The sequence below is a fragment of the Cebus imitator genome, unplaced genomic scaffold, assembly GCF_001604975.1.
Source record: "Cebus imitator isolate Cc_AM_T3 unplaced genomic scaffold, Cebus_imitator-1.0 Scaffold660, whole genome shotgun sequence".
NCBI classification, from domain to species: domain Eukaryota; kingdom Metazoa; phylum Chordata; class Mammalia; order Primates; family Cebidae; genus Cebus; species Cebus imitator.
Genome location: NW_016107975.1, coordinates 152,446 through 176,022, shown reverse-complemented (window position 1 = coordinate 176,022; position 23,577 = coordinate 152,446). Strand labels below are relative to the sequence as shown.

Below are 23,577 nucleotides of genomic sequence, written 5' to 3'. Positions count from 1 at the left end.
GAATATACACTGGGGAAAAAACAGTCTCTTCACTTAATAGTGCTGAGAAAACTGGATATTCTTATGCAGAAGAATGAAACTAGACTCCTATCTATCACCACATACGAAAATCAAATCAAAATAGATTAAAAACGTAAAATCTAAGACCTCAAACTATGAGACTACCGTAAGAAAACACAGGGCGAAATCTTCAGGACATTGATCTCAGCAAAAATTTCTTGAGCAATGACCCACAAGTACAGGCAACAAATCAAAAATGGACAATTGCGATCACATCAAGTTTAAAAACTTCTGCACAGCAAAGGATACAATCAACAAAATGAAGAGACAATGCATAGAGTGGGAGAAAACTATCATATTACAAAGGATTTGCAAACTACCATCTAACAAAGGGATTAACAACTAGAATATGCAAAGGGTTGAATCTACTCTATAGGAAAAAATATATATTAATCAGATAAAAAAGAGCAAATGATTTGAATAGACATAGCTCAAAATAGGATATACAAATGGCAAGCAGGCATATGAAAAGTTGTTCAAGATCATTGATCATGAGAGAAATACAAATCAAAACTAGAATGAGATATCATCTCACCGCAGTTAAATGGCTTATATTCAAAAGACAGGCAATAACAAATGCTAGTGAGGATGTGGAGAAAAGGGAATCCTTCCCTGTTGGTGAGAATGTAGATTAGTACAATCACTATGGAGAACAGTTTGGAGGTTCCTCAAAAACAAAAACAAAAACAAAAAAACCTAAAAATAGAGCTACCATATGATCCAGCAATGCCACTGCTGGGTATATACCCAAAAGAAAGGAAATCAGTATATCAGAAAGATATCTGTACTCCTATGTCTGTTGCAGCACTGCTTATGGTAGCTAAGATTTGGAAGCAACCTGGGTGTTCATCAACAGATGAATGGATAAAGAAAATGTAACACAGCTAGTGCTCGACTTATGACCACGATTGGTTCTGACAGACCGGTCTAACACGATTTGGTCGAAAGTTGAGTAGGCTATATGTACAGTACTGTGAAATGATGTTATAAAAATCTTTAAGTCATATTTTATCAAAATTTTCTTTCATTATTGTTATATATCATAATTTTCTTTGTTCATTTTATGCCATTTGTATCATCTCTACACCATTTTGTTTCTTATTTTTACATTCATCAGGTTTAAGTAAAACACTGCATTACCAGTACAACTGGTTTAATATTTGCAAAACATACAAAATTACAAAATACAGGTGCATACAAAAATACAAAATACAGGTGTAAAAAATACCATAGGAAACATTTTCCCAATTGCAAAACATATCAAAATATATAAACATGTATGAAACATTTTATTGGCCGCTGGTGCTTGGCTGTGGATCATTGATGTCGTCATCTGAGGCAGCAGTTGGGGTTACTGGAGTTGGTTTTTTCATAAACATGGTGAGCTTTGTCTGAATTGTATGTTTCTTTTTTTCTTCGTAAATTTCATGATACGGACGAAACACATCGTGTGCCATTCGTTCAATCCTTGCAAATCGTTCGATGTTTGGGTCCATTGTTTCAAAATGTATAAGAAGTTTATTCAGTAAAGATAAACTGTCTGATAATCCCTTAGTGGTGAACTTTCTTTCTGGCTCCTCCTCTTCTTTCTCTGTTCTCTTCTTTCTTCTTCCGCCACTCTTTCTTCTTCCAGTTCGATTAGCTCTTCATTTGTAAGTTCTCCAGATTCTTTGTCTAGTAACTCTTCGACATCTTCCATTTCACATTCCAAAGAAAGGTCTTTAGTGAGTTTTACTATTTTTTCCCGAATCATTTCAAGTTCATGTTCACTGTCAAATCTGTCAAAATCATTAACATAGCGCTTAACACAATTTTTCCAGATGCCATTCATGCACTTTGTCGTCACAGCCTCCCAGGCGGTAGCAATATTCTTGATACACATCAAAATGTTGTAGTGTTTCCAAAAATCTCGCAATGTTAGTTCTGAGTCAGCATCTACAGCGGACATTGCTTGAGCGAAGGTGATTCAGAGATAGTTGGCCTTTAACGTGGCAATCAAACCTTGGTCCATAGGCTGGATGAGTGGAGTTGTGTTTGGCGGAAGAAAAACAAAGTTTACATCTGGATGGAGATCGCCTAGATGTGGTGGGTGTCCAGGCACATTATCGAGTAGCAATAAAATCTTGAAAGGAATATCTTTCTCCAAACAATATTTTCGAACTTGAGGAATAAAACAGTTCATAAACCAGTCTTCAAACAATCCTTGAGTCATCCATGCTTTATGTTGAGCATGAAAGTAGACGGGCAGTGTGTGCTTGTTAATATTCTTGAACGCACGCGGGTTCAATGTTGTCTGAGTGATAAATTAAGAATGCTTCAGCTTAAACCCTGCGATGTTCCCGCCAAGCAGCAGAGTTAGCCTATCCTTAAATGCTTTAAATACCGGCATGCTTTTGGCCTCTTTGTGAATATAAGTGCGTGCTGGCATCCGTTTCCAAAATAATCCAGTTTCATCAACATCGAAAATCTGTTCTGCCAGATATCCCTCATCTATAATTAATTCATCCAGACTATCAACAAACTTACGTGCTCCTTCCTCATCAGCACTTGCTGCTTCTCCAGTCACTAGAACACTATGCATTTGGAATCTTTTCTTGCATCTCTGGAACCAGCCAGTGCTTGCTACGAATTCTTGACTATAATCTTCTCCAGCACGCTCCTTCAGAGTCTGAAATAGACCTCTCGCCTTCATCTGCACAGTAAAAAGACCAAATGGTGTCCGTTTTTGAATTTGATCTTCCATTCAAATATACAGCAATTTCTCCATTTCGTGGATGGGCCCGCTTCCTTGCTTTGTTATAACTGTTGATGGCATGGGTGCAGAACCTTTCACAGCTTTACAAATTCTTTCTTTATCTTTCAAAATCGTCGACACAGTTGAGTGTGATAACTTCGTATAATGTGCGATCACATTCATTTTCTTTCCTCCTTCGTACTGCTTAATTACCTTCATTTTCCTGTCGAGATTGATGGTCTCTCTTTCCTTCTTGGCAGGCTGAGGGTAGACAAAGACAACTTCCTCTTGGTAGACATCTTGGGAGGGATTTGATGAAAAATATCCAAGACACAAAACACAAATTGCTGTACCAAGTCTGGGATAACAGTTGAAATGGTGCACGCGGAGATGGTAGTGCTGCTGGAAGCTGGTCCACACTGTCGTACGCCCAGCTGGGCAACGTTTGCGCTGCCAGATGCCGAGCAGTCGTGGCTAGCGATTGTGGTCATAAAGTCGAATGATCGTAAGTTGCATAGGTCGTAAGTCGATCAATACCTGTATGTATTTCAATATTCAGCTCTAAAAAGAATAAGATCCTGTGATTTGAAACAACATAGATGGAACTGGAGATCATTATGTTAAGTGAAATAAGCCAGGCACAGAAAAATAAGTATCACATCTTCTTATATATTTGTGAGATCTGAAAATCAAAACAATTGAACTTCTAGAGAGTAGAAGGATGGTTACAAGAGACTGGGAAAGGTAGTGGGGGGTCAGAGAAGGACATGGAGGAGGTGGGATGGTTAATAGACACACACAAAAAATAGAACAAATGAATAGGGTCCAGGATTGATGGTACAACGGAGTGACTATAGTCAATAATAACTTAATTTTACATTTTAAAATAAATGTGTAATTGGATTGTTTGTAACTCAAAGGATAAATGATTGAGGGGATAATTGGATTGTTTGTAATTCAAACAACAGTTAATTGAATTGTGTGTTACTAAAAAGATAAATTTGACTGTAACTCATAGGATAAGTGCCTGAGGAGATGGATGTCCCATTCTTCTTATGTCATATTACATGCCTGTATCAACACTTCTTAGGTACCCCTTAAATATATACACCTACTATGCACCCACAAAAATTAAAAATAAAAATAAATAAATATGAATGGCTATTATTTTATCATATTTGGAAAAAGATCTGCGACATGGCTTCTGTCCCATTTTCTCTCTTCTCATCTTACCAAATACTTGAAGTATGTTAGACGTTAGGACTGTAGCTTCAATGTCTCTTACCCTCTAGCCTTGTATTTTCCATCTCTTTGTCTCTTCATGCTTCATTCTGTGCAGTCTTCCAATTCACTAATTCTCTCTCCCCCGTGTCTAATTGGTTAACTCGTCGAATTGGATTATCAGTATTGATTATTCCTTTCTTTAATCTTATTGGTTTAGACATAGAAATGATCTCTTGTCCTTTTTCTATAAATCATTTTATATGGAGAAACTGAAAAGAAAACCGTTCTTAATATCAAGTTCATAAAGAAAGTGTTTTGGGAATTTTCTGCTGTTGACGTTTATTTGTTTGCTTGATACTTGACACAGAAATGGTAAAAAGTTTCTACTTTCCCCCACACTTGGGTTATAGAATACAATAAAAGCTTGGTCTAGGCATTATCCTGCAAGTTGGAAGAAACTGGAAATTAATTTTATGTGAGTAGCTTTTGTTTTGTTCTTCTTTGTTTTGTTTTTGGGATAGCAGCTTGATAGGTCCTCACCACAAGCTCTCCTTACAGGGAAATTCATTGAACAGCACTGAATCTCAAAATGCCATTTCAATAAATAAAATATAGTACTCAACTACAGCTACACCATTATATTCCAGGAATTAATTTTTATTTTGCTTATAATGAAGAAATGTGGCTCTGTGCCTTGAAACTGCATCATTACCCAAGTGAGATATCAAAGATGTGAGGGCTAACTTACATTTGATTTGTTTAATCCTAAAATCCTTTCTTTGGAAATAAGACATTGATTATGAAATGGTTTATTTATCTTTCTGATTAAGGAACTATATTTACGTTAAAAACTAAATCTTTTTATACTGTTCCTTGGATTAGTTTAAGGTCATCCATAAATAATTACTTTCTTAAGCAATGTATTTTAAACTAAACTACACTTGGTTTCTAAATCTAAATGTATTCACCTTGACTTGAACTTTACTGTTTACTAACGTAAGTTACCCATAATGATATTCTTTTTAAAATTACATAGGCATTATCCAATTTATGAAGGTAAATATTTCAAAAAGTAAATGATTTAATGTGATAAATGTAAATAGAGGTGATGGCGATGTGATGATGATGATGGTGATAGCTACAAGGTAGAATGCTATATGATAAATGTGACTTCAGTCCATTTTTCTAAGTGCTGGAATTCAAGGTGACGAGAGAACACTATTATTCTTTCTCACAGTTTTATGATTCTCATATTATTCTCAGCATCAGGGCTTAGACTGGAAGAATACCTTAGATGCAGGATATTGTCCTGACCTCTTCATGGATGGGAACTGCGGCACACTGACACTGGAACCAGCCGGCTGCTTAGGTGCTGGCAGGGGTGAAATCCACTTGCTGGGACCCGCTGCATCCCACCTCTCATGGGAGGGAGCATACAGGTGAACAGGTTTAGGAGCACTTTTGGATGCCAGTAAGAACTAATTCTGTGCAGGCCCCGCCACAGCATCTAGGGGGTGCCCGCGACCCTGAAGCCCCAGAGGGGTAAGGTGTTAACTGTGCTCTTTTAACTCTGCTATCTACAGAGGGCTTAACTGTTAACAGCTCAGTGGGCCCTTTACCTTTTTGCTTAAGGGGTCTGACTCTTGCTAACAAGGGCATTGGGTCAGTAACAACTTACTCCCTCTGCACTCCTGGTTCCTGAGCTCTTGTCCAGCTCCCAAGAAAAAATGAGGTTGCACAACCGAATTGGAGGATGGTAAATGCGGGAGATTTTATTATTGATGGAAGTGGCCCTCAGCAGGAAAGAGAGCTAGAAAGGGATTGTGAAGGAGGAGGGTAATCTCTCCCTGAAGTCTGGCTGTCTCCAGCCAGACTCTTCTTGAAAGTCACACTGTCAACCTGTCCCTCTGAAGTCAACACACTTCTCTCCAACATCCAACCGTAGTCTCCAACATCCAGCTGCTTCTCCTCTCGACTTCAGCCACTTCTCTCTGCCAGCTGAGCCTGGGTTTTTATGGGCATAGGACGAGGGGCCAGGCAGGCCAAAAAGGCAACATTAGTGGGAAAACAGGGATAGGAGTACTCAATTTGGGCCACAGTCTCAGCCTATTTAGCTTAAGACTGGGACTTTAGCTGAGGACCTGCACTTTTCTGCCTAGAATTTCTCAGCCTTCTGTTTATAGCACCTTCACACAGTATTTCACCAAAGATAACTAAGCCAACATAAATTTTCAATAATTTACTTGCAATTTTTTTATTTTACTAAATTCTAAAATTCATGGCAAACATGATTTCCAAGAAACAGCACTTGCTCTTTTTTGGTTTCTTTTTTGTTTGTTTGGTTTTTTTTACATTTTCATATAAACATGTACAAATACTCTGTGCAATTATAGAGAACATAAACTTTATCACAAGTATCAATAGAATCATTAGTAAGCCAAATTCTTTTAAATGGTTATTTACATTCTCAGCTGCTGTGATGAAATCTGAATTATTTTATTATAGCAATCAATGTAGCATCACATATGCAAAAGCATACCCAAAGATTACCCTAAATGAGTTTTACACCTTAACACATTTCTTTATCTGCTTTTTCTCTAATAGAGAGCCAAAAAATTTATATCAGCAAAATATTTTTCCAACACACATGTGCACATATTATGATTTTTGAATGGCAACAATATGAGTGAAATTATTTTATTTAAGGATAAATTTAGGAATAATTGTCCCACATATTTAATACCCACAGTACTATAACTTGTCAAAAAATCAGTAATTTGTCACTTTGTGCATTGTAAATAATTAAATTGGAAATAAGAACGAAAGGTGTCCAGCAACATATCAATATTGAAAATTTGATGTTTCAAATTAAGAGTAAGAATTTGAATTTATACTTTTTCCTTATATTTTCTTTTTAAAATTAAAGTTTAAAATTTTAACTTGCATTTATAACTACCGTAATAGTCTATTTGACTTTATTCGCTAAAAACTCTAATAATTGTATCCATGAGAATATGTAGTTTTGGTATAATTTTATATTCATTATTTTACTTTGTTTTTCTGCCTTGTAAATATTTTTATTATTGTGGAACATAGCACACAGACAGAAAGCAACAAAACCTAAATGCACGGTAAGAGAAGAAATTATAACATTACCCCTGTGTTTACCACATCTTGGTCATAAAATAGAATTTTCTAGCCATCCAGACACTCCTCATATATGCCTTCTTGTAGATCTTATTCTCCTCTTGTTTTCCCCCTCCCTACTATCCCTAGTGTTATGATAGTCATTCATATGTTTCATTTTAGAGTTTTATCACCAATGTAATAAATTACAATGTATTAAAGATATATTTTTGAAAATATTATATAAATGGAATTAAAATGAATGTTTTTTACTATTGATAGTTCCTCTTATATCTGTATTATCTAATTAGCTCAAATTTCTTAATTTTCTCTGTTATATACATTATTTGTAAACATGTCTCTCTAGTTTGTTCATTTTGATTGCTGTATAGTATTCTATTACACAGATATGCCATAATTTCTTTACCTATTTTAAATAGATTGATGGGCATTTAAGAAACTTCTCAACTTTAGCTATGAAAACACAGTGATACGCCTGTGTGTGTGTGTATGTTTTCTGGTAAGAGTACCTGTACTGGGTCTTAATTAAGATGTGATCCTTCATCTTCATCAGATAATGCGATACTAAGCCAAGGAATTATATCAATTTATACTCTTAGGAGCAGTGTTTGAAAATTCTCATTGCTTCATGTCCTTTTCAAAATTAGTAATATCAGAATAATTTTCATACTTTTATATTTATATAAAATATTAAACTTAACATTTTATAATCTTTTTTATTCAAATATAGAATGTAAATTTAGTTCAAAAAATTATGTATTACTTTATTACTCTGTTATTATGATTTATATACATTTCTTGAGAATGAATTCTGTATTTCATAACTTATTCATATTCTATTATTACATTTTCTAATTATTTTTCTTGAAGTTTCAAATTCTCATTTGATATCAGCAAGTAAAATTACACCAGAGATATTTCCTTCAATGAAACATTATGTCAAGTGATTTTGAGAAAATATGATTAGTTATTAGCATATTGCAAGGGAAATTTGGATTGTTTAACAATGCCTGAAAGGATTCAAAGTGTTGAAATATAAAAAATGTTTATACATTTAATATATGTATCATGAGAAAACACAAATTCTACCATTACTAATATGAAAAAACATGTGATTGGTAGTAAACTTCCCATTTCTGAACAAATACACTTGCCTTTAAAGAAAGGCAAGTCTAATATCACCAGTCATGATTCTCCTTAAGGTCCTGGGCCTTAAACTCTATGTGCATGTGAATTCTGAATGTGCACTAACATTCTTAACGCTTTTAAATTTAGTTGTGTGACCAATGTCAAACAGTAAAGCACCAGGGTATGCTTAAAGATGAGTGCAGTGCAGTCTTTATGAAAACATGTTATTCTCAGAACAGCTCAAATTAACTACTATTCCTACACTGCCTGTTCTATTTTCCATTTGAATAAAATTTTTCATAATGATTTTGAAGTAAAAGCTGATTTCTCATTTGCAAGCATGCAAATGAAGACATATTCTCTTTCATTGTTGTGCATTTTTTCCCTCTCTCTTTATAATTTGTGTTCAGTAACATCAGTTGTTAAGAAAATTTTAAAACCCATTACATAGATTATATATTGGATGTCTACATTTTTGAAGGGCATTTGGTCACAACTAGAATCATGACTGAAGTGAATTTATTTTTCTCAGTACCAGATTTATGTAAACAGAATCCAACTTTTTCTATTAAATGCATTCAGGGTTTTCTTGGGAATCCCAGGAAGGCCAGTACTCTTTAAAATCTGGTTGCTGCTAAAATTTCTATATAACTTTGTTGTAAACTAGCCAATCAACACATACAACACCCCCTCCCCCCACCAGCACACACACACTCCACATGGATGGTAGGAATTATTGTCCTATAATTTTCAAAATGAAAAAAGAATTTTAGGGAGGACGTGCGGGTTGAAAAGGCCTCATTTTACCACTCATGCTTTTTAGGCCATTTTCAATATTTATCAAACTAATGTCTCATGCTTAGGTCTATGAGCAAGTTATTCTGTTGAGTCTATTAAGTATTTAAATATTAATTATTTAATTTAAAATATTCAGCAATTTTGTAAATATTCTTTGAGCACTTAAAAAACACGTTTTCCATTGCAGAAACTAGACTTCTCTATATATGACATTTGAATATATATTTTTCTTTTTAATTTATTTTTGATTACATAATGACTTAAAATTAATACATGTTAAAATAAGGCTCCAATCTTGGATTGTATTTCTTTTCAATTTTGATAATATAATTGTTTCTAAGAAAGGATCAGCTGGGCACGGTGGCTCATACCTATAATCCCAGCACACTGGGAGGCTGAAGCAGGAAGATCACCTGAGGTTGGGAATTTGAGACCAGCCTGACCAACATGCAGAAACCATTTCTCTACTAAAAATACAAAAATTAGTTGGGCGTGATGGTGCATGCCTGTAATCCCAGTTACTCAGGAGGCTTAGTCAGGAGAATCACTTGAACCCGGGAGGTGGAGGTTGTGGTGAAGCAAGATCATGCCATTGCACTCTAGCCTGGGCAATATGAGCAAAACTCCATCTCAAAAAAAAAAAGAAAGAAAAGAAAAAGAAAAAGAAACAAAAGAAAGACAGGATCTTTAAGTTGATGGCCAGGACAGAAACCCAGATATTCTGTTTCATATAGCTACAAACTTAGACTCTATTTTACAACTACTATCAGCCTTAGGATAGCCATCTATAAAATACACACAATAACAATACCCTCCTTGAGTAGGCTTTATGAGGAGTTGTTATACTATTTGTATAATTGCTTTCAACTTCACCTATCTGGTACAGGCAGAAACCAAGGGTTGCTAGTTATTCACTGGATCCTGTATTACTTGATATGTAGGAGTTACCTGTGAAAGCTTCCACTTTTGAGTAGATGTAGCAGGTTTAAGAAGGCAAAATATTCTTTTGCAACAAATAGGATAAGATAAATAAAAGGCCAAAATTATATTTTCAATTCATCAGAGAGCTGTGCAAGCAAGGAGTACCAGCTAAACTGAAATCCAGCATGAGGGCCTTTATAGGTCAAGAGTCAACTTATGTATTTAGTGCAATCCCTATCAAATCCCACCATATTTTTTTTGCAGACAATAAAAAACTAATCCTAAAATGTATCTGGAAATGCCAAGTGACAAGAGCACCTAAAGAAACAATTTAAAAAATGACAAAGTGGGGGGATTACAATTTCTCATTTCGAAGTTTGCTAAAAGGTGGACTAATCATTAAGACACTGTGGTATTTTCAATATAATAGACAATAGGAATAATGAAACACAATTGAGAGTTCAGAAATTAGTAATGACATTATCAGCCAATTTCTTTTTTTTTCCCCATTTATTTATTTTATTGCATTTTAGGTTTGGGGGTACATGTGAAAACATGCAAGATTGTTGCATAGGTACACACGTGGCAGTGTGATTTGCTGCCTTCCTCCCCATCACCTACATCTGGAATCTCTCCCCTTGCTATCTCTCAGCTCCCCACTCCCCACCGTCCCTCCCTATTTCCCATCATTGCAATTAAATAAGAATTAATCATTTTTATCAATAAATGATGCTGGATAAAATGAATATCTTCATGCATAAAGATGAATTTAGGCTGCTGCCAATGTCCACATAGAGGCTGGAAACTTTGGACCCACCTGCACCCCAACCCAGGCAGCGAGTGTGCACTCTGCCATACTATTCATACTCCTGGTATGTGTGAACAAGGATGGCTCACAATGCCACTGCTCAACAAAGTGCTTAGGCTGGCACCATCCTTCAGCATATTGTAACAGGCAATCCAGAAATATAACAGCCCTTCTATCATAGCAGATTCTCAACCTCAAGGGGAAAAAGAACAAAGCCAGGCACCCAATACTAGCCTCCCAGAGTTACAGCATTCAGCCCAGCAGTGCTGAACCAATCCATGGCACCCCCTAAATCTACCATAAACAAAGCTAGTAAATGAAATCCACCTTATTCCAAAATCAAACATAGATGAAAAAGTACTCAAAAAATACTAGCAAACTGAATCCAGCAGCACATCAAAAAACTAATTCACCATAATCAAGTAGGCTTTATCACTAGGATACAAGGTTGTTTCAACATATGCAAATCAGCAAGTGTGACTCATCACATATGCAGAACCAATCAACAAAAACCACATTATCATATGGATAACTGCAGAAAAGGCTTTCAATAAAATTCAACATCTCTTCATATTAAAAACCCTCAACAAACTAGGCACTGAAGATATACACTTCACAATAATGAGAGCCACCTATGACAAACACAGTCACATCATACTGAAAGGGCAAAACTGGAAGTATTCCCCTTGAAAATAAGAATAAGACAAGGATATTCTCTTTCACCACTCCTATTCAATGGTACCAGAAGTCCTGGCCAAAGCAGTCAGGCAAGAGAAAGAAAGAAAAATTTTCTAAATAGAAAGAGAAGAATTCAAACTGTCTCTGCAGACAGTATAATTCTATACCTAAATCCCAACAGTCTCTGCCCCAAATATCCCTGATCTGATAAACAAACTCAGCAAATTCTGAGGATACAAAAATCAATGTACAAAAATAAGTAGCATTCCTATATACCAACAACATCCAAGCAGAGACAAATAGAGAAAGCAATCCCTTTCACAGTAGCCACAAAGGAATAAATATATAGGAATACAGCTGAGCATGGAGGTGAAATAGCTCTACAAAACCCTGTTGAAAGAAATCAAATATGACACAAACAAATGGAAAAACATTCCAGGCCCATGAATAGGAAGAATCAATACTATTAAAATGCCCATACTGCCCAAAGCAATTTACAGATTCAATGCTATTTCTGACAAACTACCAATGACATTCTTCACCAAAGTAGAAAAAGAACTATTTTAAAACTCATATGGAATTAAAAAAAGAGCCCATTAGCCATAGCAATCCCAAGCAAAAAGAACAAAGCTGGAGGCACATTACCTAACTTTGAACCATACTAAAAGGCTGTAGTTACCAAAACAGCATGGCTCTGGTACAAAAACAGGCACATAGACCAAGGGAACAGAATAGAGAGCTCAGAAATAATGCCACCCAACTACAGCCACCTGATCTTCAAGAAAGTTATGAAAAATAAGCAATGGGGAGAGAGCCCCTACTCAATAAATAATGCTGAGATAACTGGCTAGTCATTTGCAGAAGATCGAAACTGGATACCTTCCTTACACATATACAAAACCAAAGCAAGCTGGATTAAATACTAAAATGTAAAACCTAAAACTGTAAAAAAGAAAAAAAAAACACCTGAAAAATGACCTAGGAAATATCATTCTGGATATAGAACCTGGCAAAGATTTCATGACAAAGTCGCCAAAAGCAATTGCAACAAAAACAAAAATTGCTAAATGGAAGTTAATTAAACTAGAGAGCTTCTACACAAGAAAAGAAACTATCAACAGAGTAAACAACCTGCAGAATGAGAGAAAATATTTTGCTAACTATGCATCTGAGAAAGTCCTAATATCCAGAATCTACAGGGAACTTGAATTTGCAAGCAAAAAACAAACACCCCCATTTAAAAATGAATGAAGGACATAGACAATTTTCAAGTGAAGACATACAGCCAACAAGCATATGAAAAAATGCTCAATATGAACCAATCATTTGAACCAATCATTTTGAAAGAAATGCAAATTAACACCACAATGAGATACCCTCTCACACCCATTAAAATGGCTATTACTAAAAAAAAGAAAAAAAAAAAACAGATTCTGTCAAGGTTGCGATGAAAGGGAATGCTTTCATACTGCTGGTGGGAATGCAAAACAGAAACAGAAAACCAAATACCACATGTTCTCACTTATAAATGGGAGCTAAACATTCAGTACATACGGACACAAAGAAGGTAACTATGGACACCAGGGCCTACGTAAAGACGGAGGGCAGAAGAGGGGTGAGGATAAAAAACCTACCTATCAGGTATTCTGCTTATCACCCAAGTGATGAAATAATCTACACACAAAGTTCCCATGCCATGCAATCTACTTATATAACAAACCTGCACATATACCTCTGAACCTACAATAAAAAATTAAGAACTTCAGAGAGAAGTGAAATTTCTCTTAAAATAAGAAGCAAAGGAGACCTCAATGATTCAATGATATTTGAGGAATGGTAGTGTTTAGTGTTAATATCTGAGAAAGAGCATTCCAAGAAGAAGGGGACACCAGTGTGAAGTCCCTGAGGCAAAGCTTGGCATATTTAAGAAATTATACAAAGGCCAGTGTTGTTAGCATGGGATGATCCAGGAGTATTAGGACAGACAGGCAGACAACATCAGGTCACTCAAATGATTATAAGACTTAGTAAGGATTTTAGCCTTACTCTGAATGAGTTGAGAAGTCACTGAAAAATCTGGAGCAGAAGAATGGCATGATCAAATTTGCATTTTAAGAGGCTCTCTCTGGCCTTCTTCTCTCTCTGGCTCTCTCATGAAAATACATCAGGAGAATGTGTAGAATTAGAAAGAATAATTAGGAGTTGATGGCAATTATTGTGGCAAAATAATGCAGAAGTTTGGATGAGAATGGCAGAAGTGATGACAAAGGATTGGATTCTGTATGTTTTTGAAGATAAGGTCTATAAAAATTTCTTAGATGAGATGTGAAAGAGAGAAAATGTTGACTCCATGTTTTTTGTCTAAGCATCTGAAAGTCTGAAGTGTTCATTAACGGAAGGTAAGACTGTAGGAAAAACAGATTTGGGGATGGAAGTGAAGATGAGTAATTTGGCTTGAACAAGTTAGTTCAAGTTCTTGTTAGACATCCACATGAAGATGTCAAGTAGGCTATTAGAGAAAATATTCAGGAGACCAGGTTTGGGTTCTGAGCTGAAGGATTAAATGTTGGCATCATCAGCATGCAGAAAGTAAAGCCATGACCAGATGAACTTACCTAAATGTAACAATGAAAAGGGAAAGAAAAAACATAAATTTAGATCCTTATTTCATACCATACACAAAAATTAACTCATAATTAATTGATCATAGAGCAAAAACTTAAGAACTATGAATACTGAGATACTGAGACACTAACTGTACCAAATGCAAGAAATCAAAAATGGGTTAATCAACCATAATTCTCTCTATATGTTTCTTTACTTAGATATTATGTCTACAATGATAATGCCCTGCCTATGAATCTATCAATTTCTACATTGCTATTTTAAATAAAAGTAAATTAGATACTGAGTCACTCTCAATCTGATAGGCAGAAATTCAAGTGAAAACATTACTGAATCTCCCACCTTCTCCCTAGAGTTTTGGTCATGTTACTTTTAAATATAACTGACATTTGAAGAAAAAAAGGTTTACATAATTAGATATATTTAAATAGATGTACGTAAATCAATAATATATATGAATACATATGAATAATCAGCCTTATTCCCCTCTATTGAACCATTTTTCTACATTGTCAGTAAGAAGACTACATGAGATTATCAACAAAACCAGCATAATTTATTAAAGATTGAAGATTTGAGACCTTGGGCAGTGTGATATTTTCAATTTAGAGACAAGAAGAAGAACTAGCAAAGGAGACTGAGAAGTAATGAGACTGGGTTGCAGGACACAGGGGAGGCTCAGCTCCTGGATAGGATGTGTTCTTCCAGGCTCTTGGTCCCTCACTCACCCAAGAATAGGGGAGAGGACCTATTCTGGTGTGGTGGCTCATTTACGTAAATATGGCCCCCAAAGAGTTTTTCAGAAAGTGATTTATTTAGGCAGGGAGAGAAACAGTGAAAGAGAGAGAGAGCAGCTCCTATGATGTCATGGAACGGGATCCAGAAATGGAGTCCGCACCATGTGGGGGAAGGGGACTAATTCCCGCCCCATTCAAATTTTCTGTCCTATGAAAGGGGTTCCTTTAAACTTCCACTGGAGTGACTGATCTTTGATTTGTTTCCCCCGGTACATGAAAGCCAAAGACCTCTAGTCTACCGGATGGAGACATGGGTGGAGGTATGGCGCTGGGACATTCTTGCAAAACTATGCCCCCTGTGGACACGGGCAGAGAATACATTCCCTCAGTACCGCCCAGCAGATAAAGATAAAATCAGGAGCGAGCAGCATCCTGAAATGTAAATAAACTATGTTCAATGCTGCTGATAGAGCATGCAACATGAAGACTAACCATTGGCAACACACATTCACTGGTGGTCAGATTCAATGAAATGGTGACAAAAGTCTTATTGAAATGGATTCATAGGTCAATAGTTGAAAAGGCTTCATACTTTGCTAAATAATTATAAACCAAGACGGGAAAAGAGTTGAATAAAGCTGATTCCCGGGGTAGGCTTTTGATGTTGAAAATCAAAAACCCTCAGCCAGTTCTCAGGACTGAGCCAGCTCAGAGAAGCAGAGTTTAATGACTGAAGGGAATGTTAAGGTCTCTTGAAGGACATTGAAAATTCACTGCAAGAATACTCAGGCTGTATCACATGTTGCTTTCTCAAAGACCTGTAGCTATTCCCCAGATATCAGTCCTCAGAGAAAAAGACACACATCCATATTACCTGAAAGACTTTTAAGTTTGGAGCCTGAACTAACACTAATATCTGGTCCACGGAATAAAGACGTAAGCTTTTACTTTGGATTTTTTTGTTTTGTTTGTTTTGTTTTGTTTTTTGAGGCAGAGTCTCACTCTATCACCCAGGTTGGAGTGCAGTGGTGTGATCTCGGCTCACTGCAACCTCCACCTCATGGATAAGGTGGTTCTCATGCCTCAGCCTCCCAAATAGCTGGGATTATAGGTGCATGCCACCAGGCCCAGATTTTTTTTGCATTTTTAGTAGAGGCGGGGTTTCACCATGTTGGCCAGGCTGATCTTGAAGTCCTGATCTCAAGTGATCTGAACACCTAGGCCTCCCAACGTGCTGAGGTTGCAGGTGTAAGCCAACGCGCCTGGCCATTTTCAGGTTTTTGTTTGTTTCTTTTTAGAGACAAGATCTTGCTTGGTTACCCAGGCTGGAATGCAATGACAGGATCATAGCTTACTGTAAACTCGAATTTCTGGGCTAAAGCAATCCTCCTGCCCGAGTCTTCTGGGTAGCTGTAACTACAGGCACACACTACCACAAACAGCTAATTTTTTTCCCTTCATACAGACAGATACTTGCTATATTGCCTAGGCTGTTCTGAAACTCTTGGCCTCAAGTGACCTTCCCACTTTGGCCTCCTAAATTATTTGGATTACAGATATGAGCCACTTTAACAAGACTGGAGTATGAGTTTTTGAAGGTCAGATAATATATAGTGCTTTGGCTTATGTCCAACCAAAAGGGGATCTAATGGATTTATCATAGTTACCTCTTCCTGAAAGTGTAATTGAAATCGAAAGGTTCAACCACTGGCAGGACTCTCATGTTGCTTCCTGACCTGTATGCCAAGGGACACTGTAAGCAAGACCAAGGGGAGGCTTCTGAAACTCTACTCTCCTGGCAATAACATGAATAAAACATAACTGCGTTCTCTAGGAAACAGAATTGGTCACTGCCATAACAAAAAACTCAAAAGTTCCAGGGGATGGTGGTCCATTTTATATCTTTATTCAGTTAACCTAACTGGCCCCTGTCAAAACCAGATGGATTATAGGATGAATGCACATTAGCATAAACTTAAGTCATACTTGCACATTTGCTCTAGGACGTGATACCTCACTGAGCAGAATGTGGTTTCCAGCACTTTGTATGTGGCTTTTGATTTGGTGAGTGTTTTTTAATCATCCTGGGGGGAAATCAAAACAATTTGCATTGGTGTGGCAAAAACGAGAACACTGCTTCACTGTTTTATGTCAGGGCTTTGTCACTTCTATTTTCAGTTTAATTGACATTTTGCAAAACATCATGTTAATTCAATATATTAATAATGTTACATAAATTGGTACCCATAAGCAGGAAGTGGCCAGTTCCTTAAGTATAGTAAAATACTGTAACATTGAACAGAAGTAAAATATTGGAAGAAGAGAGATAAACCTCAACAGATTCAAAGACCTACAACGTAGGTAAGGTTTTCAGGGGTCCAATGCTTTTAGTTCTTTTGTCAAAACATCCTTTTTAAAGTAAATGTCATGTTGCCCTATATATATTTCCTATCACCAAAAGGGAAGCACAGTGTTTTGGGGACCTACTGGGGTTTTGGAGTCAACACATTCTACATTTGAGGATATTTCTCCGACTTACTGAAGGAGTTTGCAAAGGCTACTTGTCTCAAGTGGAACCCAGAACAAAAAAGGAGTCTACAGCAGATATAGGGTCTGACCGAAGCTGATAGTGCCAGATGATGCAGTACAATTCAAAGCTGCCACGGCATGCATAGCAGACATTATAGGACTCTCTGCATGTCTCTCACAAGCCCATAGGAGAGGGGAGAGCAAACTCCTAGGGAATCAGTGCAAGGCCATTCCTTCTCCAGCAGAGGAGTACCTTCTGTTTGCAAAACAAAACAGCAAGTGCAGAAGATTAATACAAGCATAAAGCCCCTCTAAGCATAGGTGCTTCTAAGTATGGCCCTGTGCAACTGTGAAAGTCATATGCCCACAAAGCCAGCCATGATTGGAGGTCATAATCAAATCTGAGTGGCACAAGGGGTGGGCGGTATTGTACACAAATACATGTGCTTACTCAGATTATCTTGACTGTCTTCTCTTCTCTTGGTCAGCATCTTGTTTGATCCAGATCACCCTTCCATTTGGGACTTGAATGGATCACCATTCTGTGGGCATGAGACCTGACTCTCATAACCACCACCAAGGGACTGGAGCCTGATGGAAGGCAGAACAGCAGAGTTGCGAGTTCTGCCTCAGGTACACCCCGGTCAATGGGAAATCAAAGATGGAAGACAGCTGAGCAGATTCATTCTCCCTCCTCTCTCTCTTCCATGGACTAATGCTGACTGTAGCTCCCCCTTGCAGCCCTTCTGGAAAAGTACTAGGAGCCAAGTGTATGCATCTGATGACCACCATGCTGTCTCTCTCACCTCATTGTGAAGTGGTCATCAGCAGAGTCATATCATACATCACAACACATAATTTCACACCCACTCTTAACTCAATTTCCACACGTCCCGGCCGTTGCTGCCCTGGGCTTACCTTCCAAATAAACGTCATCACTTTAATATCAGACATTGGCTCTAGTTCTAACTTATAAGGCTGTGAAGTTCATGAGATGTATAATTAATATTTTTGCATGCTTCTGTCAGTTCATAATATGGCAATTTGAATGTTTATTTAGAAAGGGTGTTAAAATATTATATAAACATTATATTTTAGTAAGGTAGTTGGTAACTAACTCAGCTTTTTTAATGAAATGCCATTTTGTTTATAGAGTAACCAGCTAGAAATATCAGAATACAAATATATTACTCACAATTGAAAAATTATATGCAAATATACAAAAATCTTTTATATGTATATGCTTTTTAAAAAGCATATGAATTTATATGCATTTTAAAATGTATCACAGTATGTACCATCTGATTGATGTTCCACCTTATCTTCCCATCACACACCTAATGTGTCTTCCTCAGGGCTACATTACAGTGGTATTTCCCTTACGATCATAGAATAGCCACACTTTTGCTCCCCTAGAATTGCTTCTTCTTAGATAATCCTGTAACCTCAAGTTGAAACCAGAAAAGAAAAATTCATGTAACTTTAAATTTTGTGATGAAGTTTCACTTTCATTGGTTTACCACTCCAGTATAGTTAGTTCACTTCTCTATTCACCAATTTATTTGTTCATCAAAATATTTTTGAATACCTATTCTATGTGGTGCCTTTTAGGTCCTGAGAGTCAACAGTAAGCAAGATCTGTAGGATCTCTGCTTTTATGGTGCTTACATTGTACCAGGAAAGATATATGATAAGCAAACAAATAACCAGATCAGATGTAGAGATGATTTATCCCAAGGTTTAGATAACACTGTTAAAATTTCATAACCCCAAGAATTGATACAGTCTGTAGAATTTACTTGTTTAATGATGTTATATGATTTCTTCCTATAATAAAACTTGCTATTACTGAGTATATCAACACACTTTCTCTCATTGCATTATTTGCAATAAGATTATAATAAAACAAATGTTTAAGACATTCTCTATCATTAATACATAGATTTCATGGATGCCGTTTTAACATTTGCAAAAAGTTTAATTCAAATGATTTTTTATAATTTCTACACTTTTTATATGGAGTATTTTTAAGATAGGAAAGAGTCAAGTTTTTTGTGTGTGTGTGAAGTTTAAACGGAATTTCAAGTATCGAAGACAGAGGAGATAATTGGCAATTCAGTGGCTCTGAGGTGCTTTAGAAAAAAAAAAAACCTAAAATGCTTGATATCACATCCCAACTACAAAAAAGGTTTTCTTTAACTCAAAAACTAGAAGCAATGACTTTTCTAACTGTATGTTGAGACTTATGACAGCACTGAAAAGGTCATCATTGTGTTTCTTTCTTCATTCCTATTATAGAAATGACTTTTTCCTCAATGGTTCACATATTTGTATTAAATCTAATATTTCTCAGTACTGTTTATGGTAGAAATATACAAAATGTGTTCTAAATATATTTGTAACCCTTCAGTGTTATTCTGCCCATCTTTATCTAACAACATATTGTCTTTAAACTAAACATTAAATTAGAATTCATGATGGAATGAAAACTACTCCAAAGATAAAACCTCATTATTGATTTAGAATTGAGCGTCCTTACTATTAAAAAAATTAGATCTTTAAGCACACTTTGGTACATAGGTGTGGTACAAACCACAGTGTAAAAGAGCAATGATTTTCTGAGATATGGTGTCAGTTCTTAACAATTATAAAGATAATAAATTTTCAAATGAAATATGATAAAGTGAAATACATATGGCTTCATGGTTTTGAGGAATTTCCGACTATATTTTCTATAATTTGGCAGCTTGTGAAAATATGATTATGTTATTGTCAATACCTTTTAAGTGTTTCATATACACATACAAACACATATACAGATACTTTTTAGACTAGCTTTAGGTAAAAGACTTCTATGTAAGCTTTCAGAAATTACTCCAATACATACACTACCAAAAATCCAGTAGAAAGTATAAAATGTTCCAGACACTATCAGTTTGTTTTCTCCTAGAAGACACACAAAATGTCCCACTTATGAATCTAGAGAGTTCGTAGTTTCAGTTCTTTTACTCAGCACCTAACATGACATAAAATCAAAAGAAATGTGTGTTTTAACTTCTTGCTTCTCCAAATTAGGATGAATGAGTCGAATGAAAGATATATATATCCAAAAGTCTTGCCAACCATGAGAACTGTTTCATTCTCCAGCTTCCTAGGACTCCAAATTGAAATGATTAGGAATAGAAAGGAAATGACCCACAACAAGAGGAAGGAAATCACAGTTTGTAAAGCTTTTATGTGGATCTTGGTGCTAAGATCTTGAGATCCTTTGCCGTGGAGCTGCATCCTCTTGAGATGTTTACACAGTGAACAGATTAGCATCAGAAAAGACATCAGGGACAGAGCAAAGGGTATGAAGCTCCATAGAGTAGTTACAGTCATATATGAAAGGTGTATTACATTCCTCAGTTTGATCTTCCCAGTCATGTTTCCTTCATATTCTTCTGTCCACATACTCTCATCCATGTTTACCACAAGAAGATGACAAACCAAAAATAACAAAGCCCCCAAAAGTATCACCAGAATGACACTGTTAAGTCTCCTTTTCAGGTGAAGAAAAATAAGGTTGGAGAAACTGGCAATCTTGAGCAAATAAAATATGCTGAGGCTAGTAGCAAGCCACATGCTGAAATGGTTTGTTACTACCCAGGCATTATAAGAAGCAATTCTTAATTCTACACTATAAAAAGCTGGATTCAACACAGTTAAATACCAGTTTAGTAATAAAGTCCAGAGCAAACCAACTCTGGAGACTGCTAGAGCAGTGAGAATTTGGTCAGCTGAGGAGATCTTTTTTTTCTTGACCCAGTCAATGAAATTTACCAGTGCTATGAAGCCATTGGCAAAATTTCCAAGAACAAATAAAATCAATATTAGAATTGAAAAAAAAATGAGTAGAAAAGTTATCATGTCTGAATAGAAAAAAAGAAAGAAAATCCAAGCCTAATATCACTGGTTGTGATTTCTTTAATACCCTGACCTTAAATTTTATGTGCACCTGATTTCTGAATGTGCAGTAACATTCTTTTTACTTTTAAATACTCTGACCAATGTCAAATAAGAGAGCACCAGCTAATGCTAATGGATGAGTTTGTTTTTGTCTTTATGGAAAACATTCTTATTTTCAAAATAGCTTAAATTAACTCCTTCATTCAATGTCCATTCCGGTGACAGGCTTGAATTATTCATAATGAAGTTGAAGTGAAACCTAAATATTCATTTGCCAGCACGCAAATAAAGACATATTCCCTTTCAATGTTTTGCAATGTTTTCCTTGTTTAACCTATATATAATTTGTGTTCAGCAACTTCAGTTGTTAGATAGGTAAATTTTACCACCCAGTCCATAGTTCATACAGTAAATGTCTAAATTCTTCAAGACAACTTAGTCATAACTAGGATCATCACCATAATGGCTTTACTATTTATGCTAGATTTAAACAGACAGAATCCAAACTTATAAATCAAAATCATCCTTTTCTGGGAATCAGAAGAAGACTAATACAACTTAATATCTGGTTGCTGCTAACTGACACTTTTGTAAGAATTTATTGTTACTATGCTCATAAATAAATACACACACGTTAAAATTCACTTTGGGTGGCTGGAAACATATTAAATATTAGGAAAAGTTATAAATTGTAACTCTAACCTTTTGGAAGGCCAAAAGTTTTCATTGGAACAGGCTGAAGGTAGCCACCTCATTTACATTAGCATAAGAAAGAAATAGAAACAATAAAAGGCTTTCCCAGTTTAAGTCTGTTTACCTCACATTCCTTTTCTCTACTCTAATGGTTTACTCATGTAAATTTGGTGCTGGATGGTCCTCTCAGGGGGAAATCAAAGGCGAACTACTGGCTAATAGTGTTTACTCTAGGCCCCAAATCTAAAGGTTTTATCAATCGTAAAACCACTCTTTTAACCATGTTAATTATCCGCAAGTGTGTTAACTAGAAACCTCCGTTGTAATATTTAATATTTTGCCAGCCATCCCAAGTGAATTTTAACACACACACACAGAGAGAGAGAGAGAGAGAGAGAGAGAGAGAGATCTACTCTCACACCCCTAAGGGATTATTTTCTTATGCTTTCCAAAGTGAGATATAAGTTTCCTGGAGGGCATCCACATAAAATTAGTCCTATTTTCCATTGAGGGTTTTAGAACCCCACCAAAAAAAAAAAAAAAAAGTATAAAACATCAAATATTTCTCTCATGCTTAAGAATGTGGTAAACTTCCTCTTAAGTCTAATTAATGTTTAAATATTTATTATTTAATTAAATTGTTCAACAATTTTGTACATATTCCTGACTACCACACCCTTTGACATAATAATCTTGCAGTATCCTCCCACCACAAGCAGAGTGATTACCTATACCCTGGACTCATGGCTTACTCACAAACTTTCTCCAATGAACAGAAAATTGGGAGACTTCACACAGATGTTAGAGATGGCTTCCACATTGGAGCTTCCTGCTCTTTTCCACTGACCATGAGATTATCTCCTGGCTAGTAAACTGTTCCCAGGATGAGGATAAAAAACTCATGAAATCAGTTTGCCTTTGCCTAATCCAGCCTGGATTGGCCAAACTCTAGATGCAGAACTTGGCCCATCTCAAGTCACCAGAGCCATCCACCAAACTCAGCTTAGAAAAACTGAATACAAAGATATACGAGATAAAAATATCTAATGTAGTTTTGTAGGGATTTCTTTAGTTGAAAAACCTAACTGACATAGGTACTATGCTAAAACAAGAGTGTGGGGAAATATGTTCACCCATGTTTTGTCAGGAATTCAGGAGCCAAAGGAAAAATAGATGAGGAGTGGCAAAGTTTTGTCATGTGAGTGAGGTAGATAAATAAAGGTAGTAGAAAATCTTTGGAAAGATCTGTGTGCTGCAGGTAGCATCATCTCAAATTTCCTCATGTTGCAGAAATAAAGTTCCTACTTCAACCCTCGTGGAGTTGTATATAAATGTCTACATCGTGAATTTTTTGTAAGGTGTATAATGAGCAGAACAATTAATAATCTTTATGGAACACTTCTCCAGTTAATAATTTTTAAACACAATTATAATGCACACTTAGAAATGGGTGAAAACAAAAATGGTAAACACAGCAATGTATCATAAACACTCATGCAACCATGATGCAGGGCAAAACATGTCACATTGCAAATAGGCTAGGTCTG

The 23,577-nt window shown here is 36.1% G+C and overlaps 1 protein-coding gene across 1 annotated transcript; it reads right to left on the bottom strand.

The window, feature by feature from the left end:
- Window positions 1–19,717: 19,717 nt before the first annotated feature.
- Window positions 19,718–21,921, bottom strand: LOC108295827 (taste receptor type 2 member 50). Its single transcript, XM_017518159.2, has one exon. The coding sequence runs from the start codon at window positions 21,296–21,298 to the stop codon at window positions 20,399–20,401; it is 900 nt and encodes a 299-aa protein (XP_017373648.1). The 5' UTR covers window positions 21,299–21,921; the 3' UTR covers window positions 19,718–20,398.
- Window positions 21,922–23,577: the final 1,656 nt, after the last annotated feature.

Bases quoted from the DNA above. Each gene is read 5' to 3' on its own strand.
- LOC108295827 (XM_017518159.2), bottom strand. From the start codon at position 21,298: ATGATAACTTTTCTACTCATTTTTTTTTCAATTCTAATATTGATTTTA.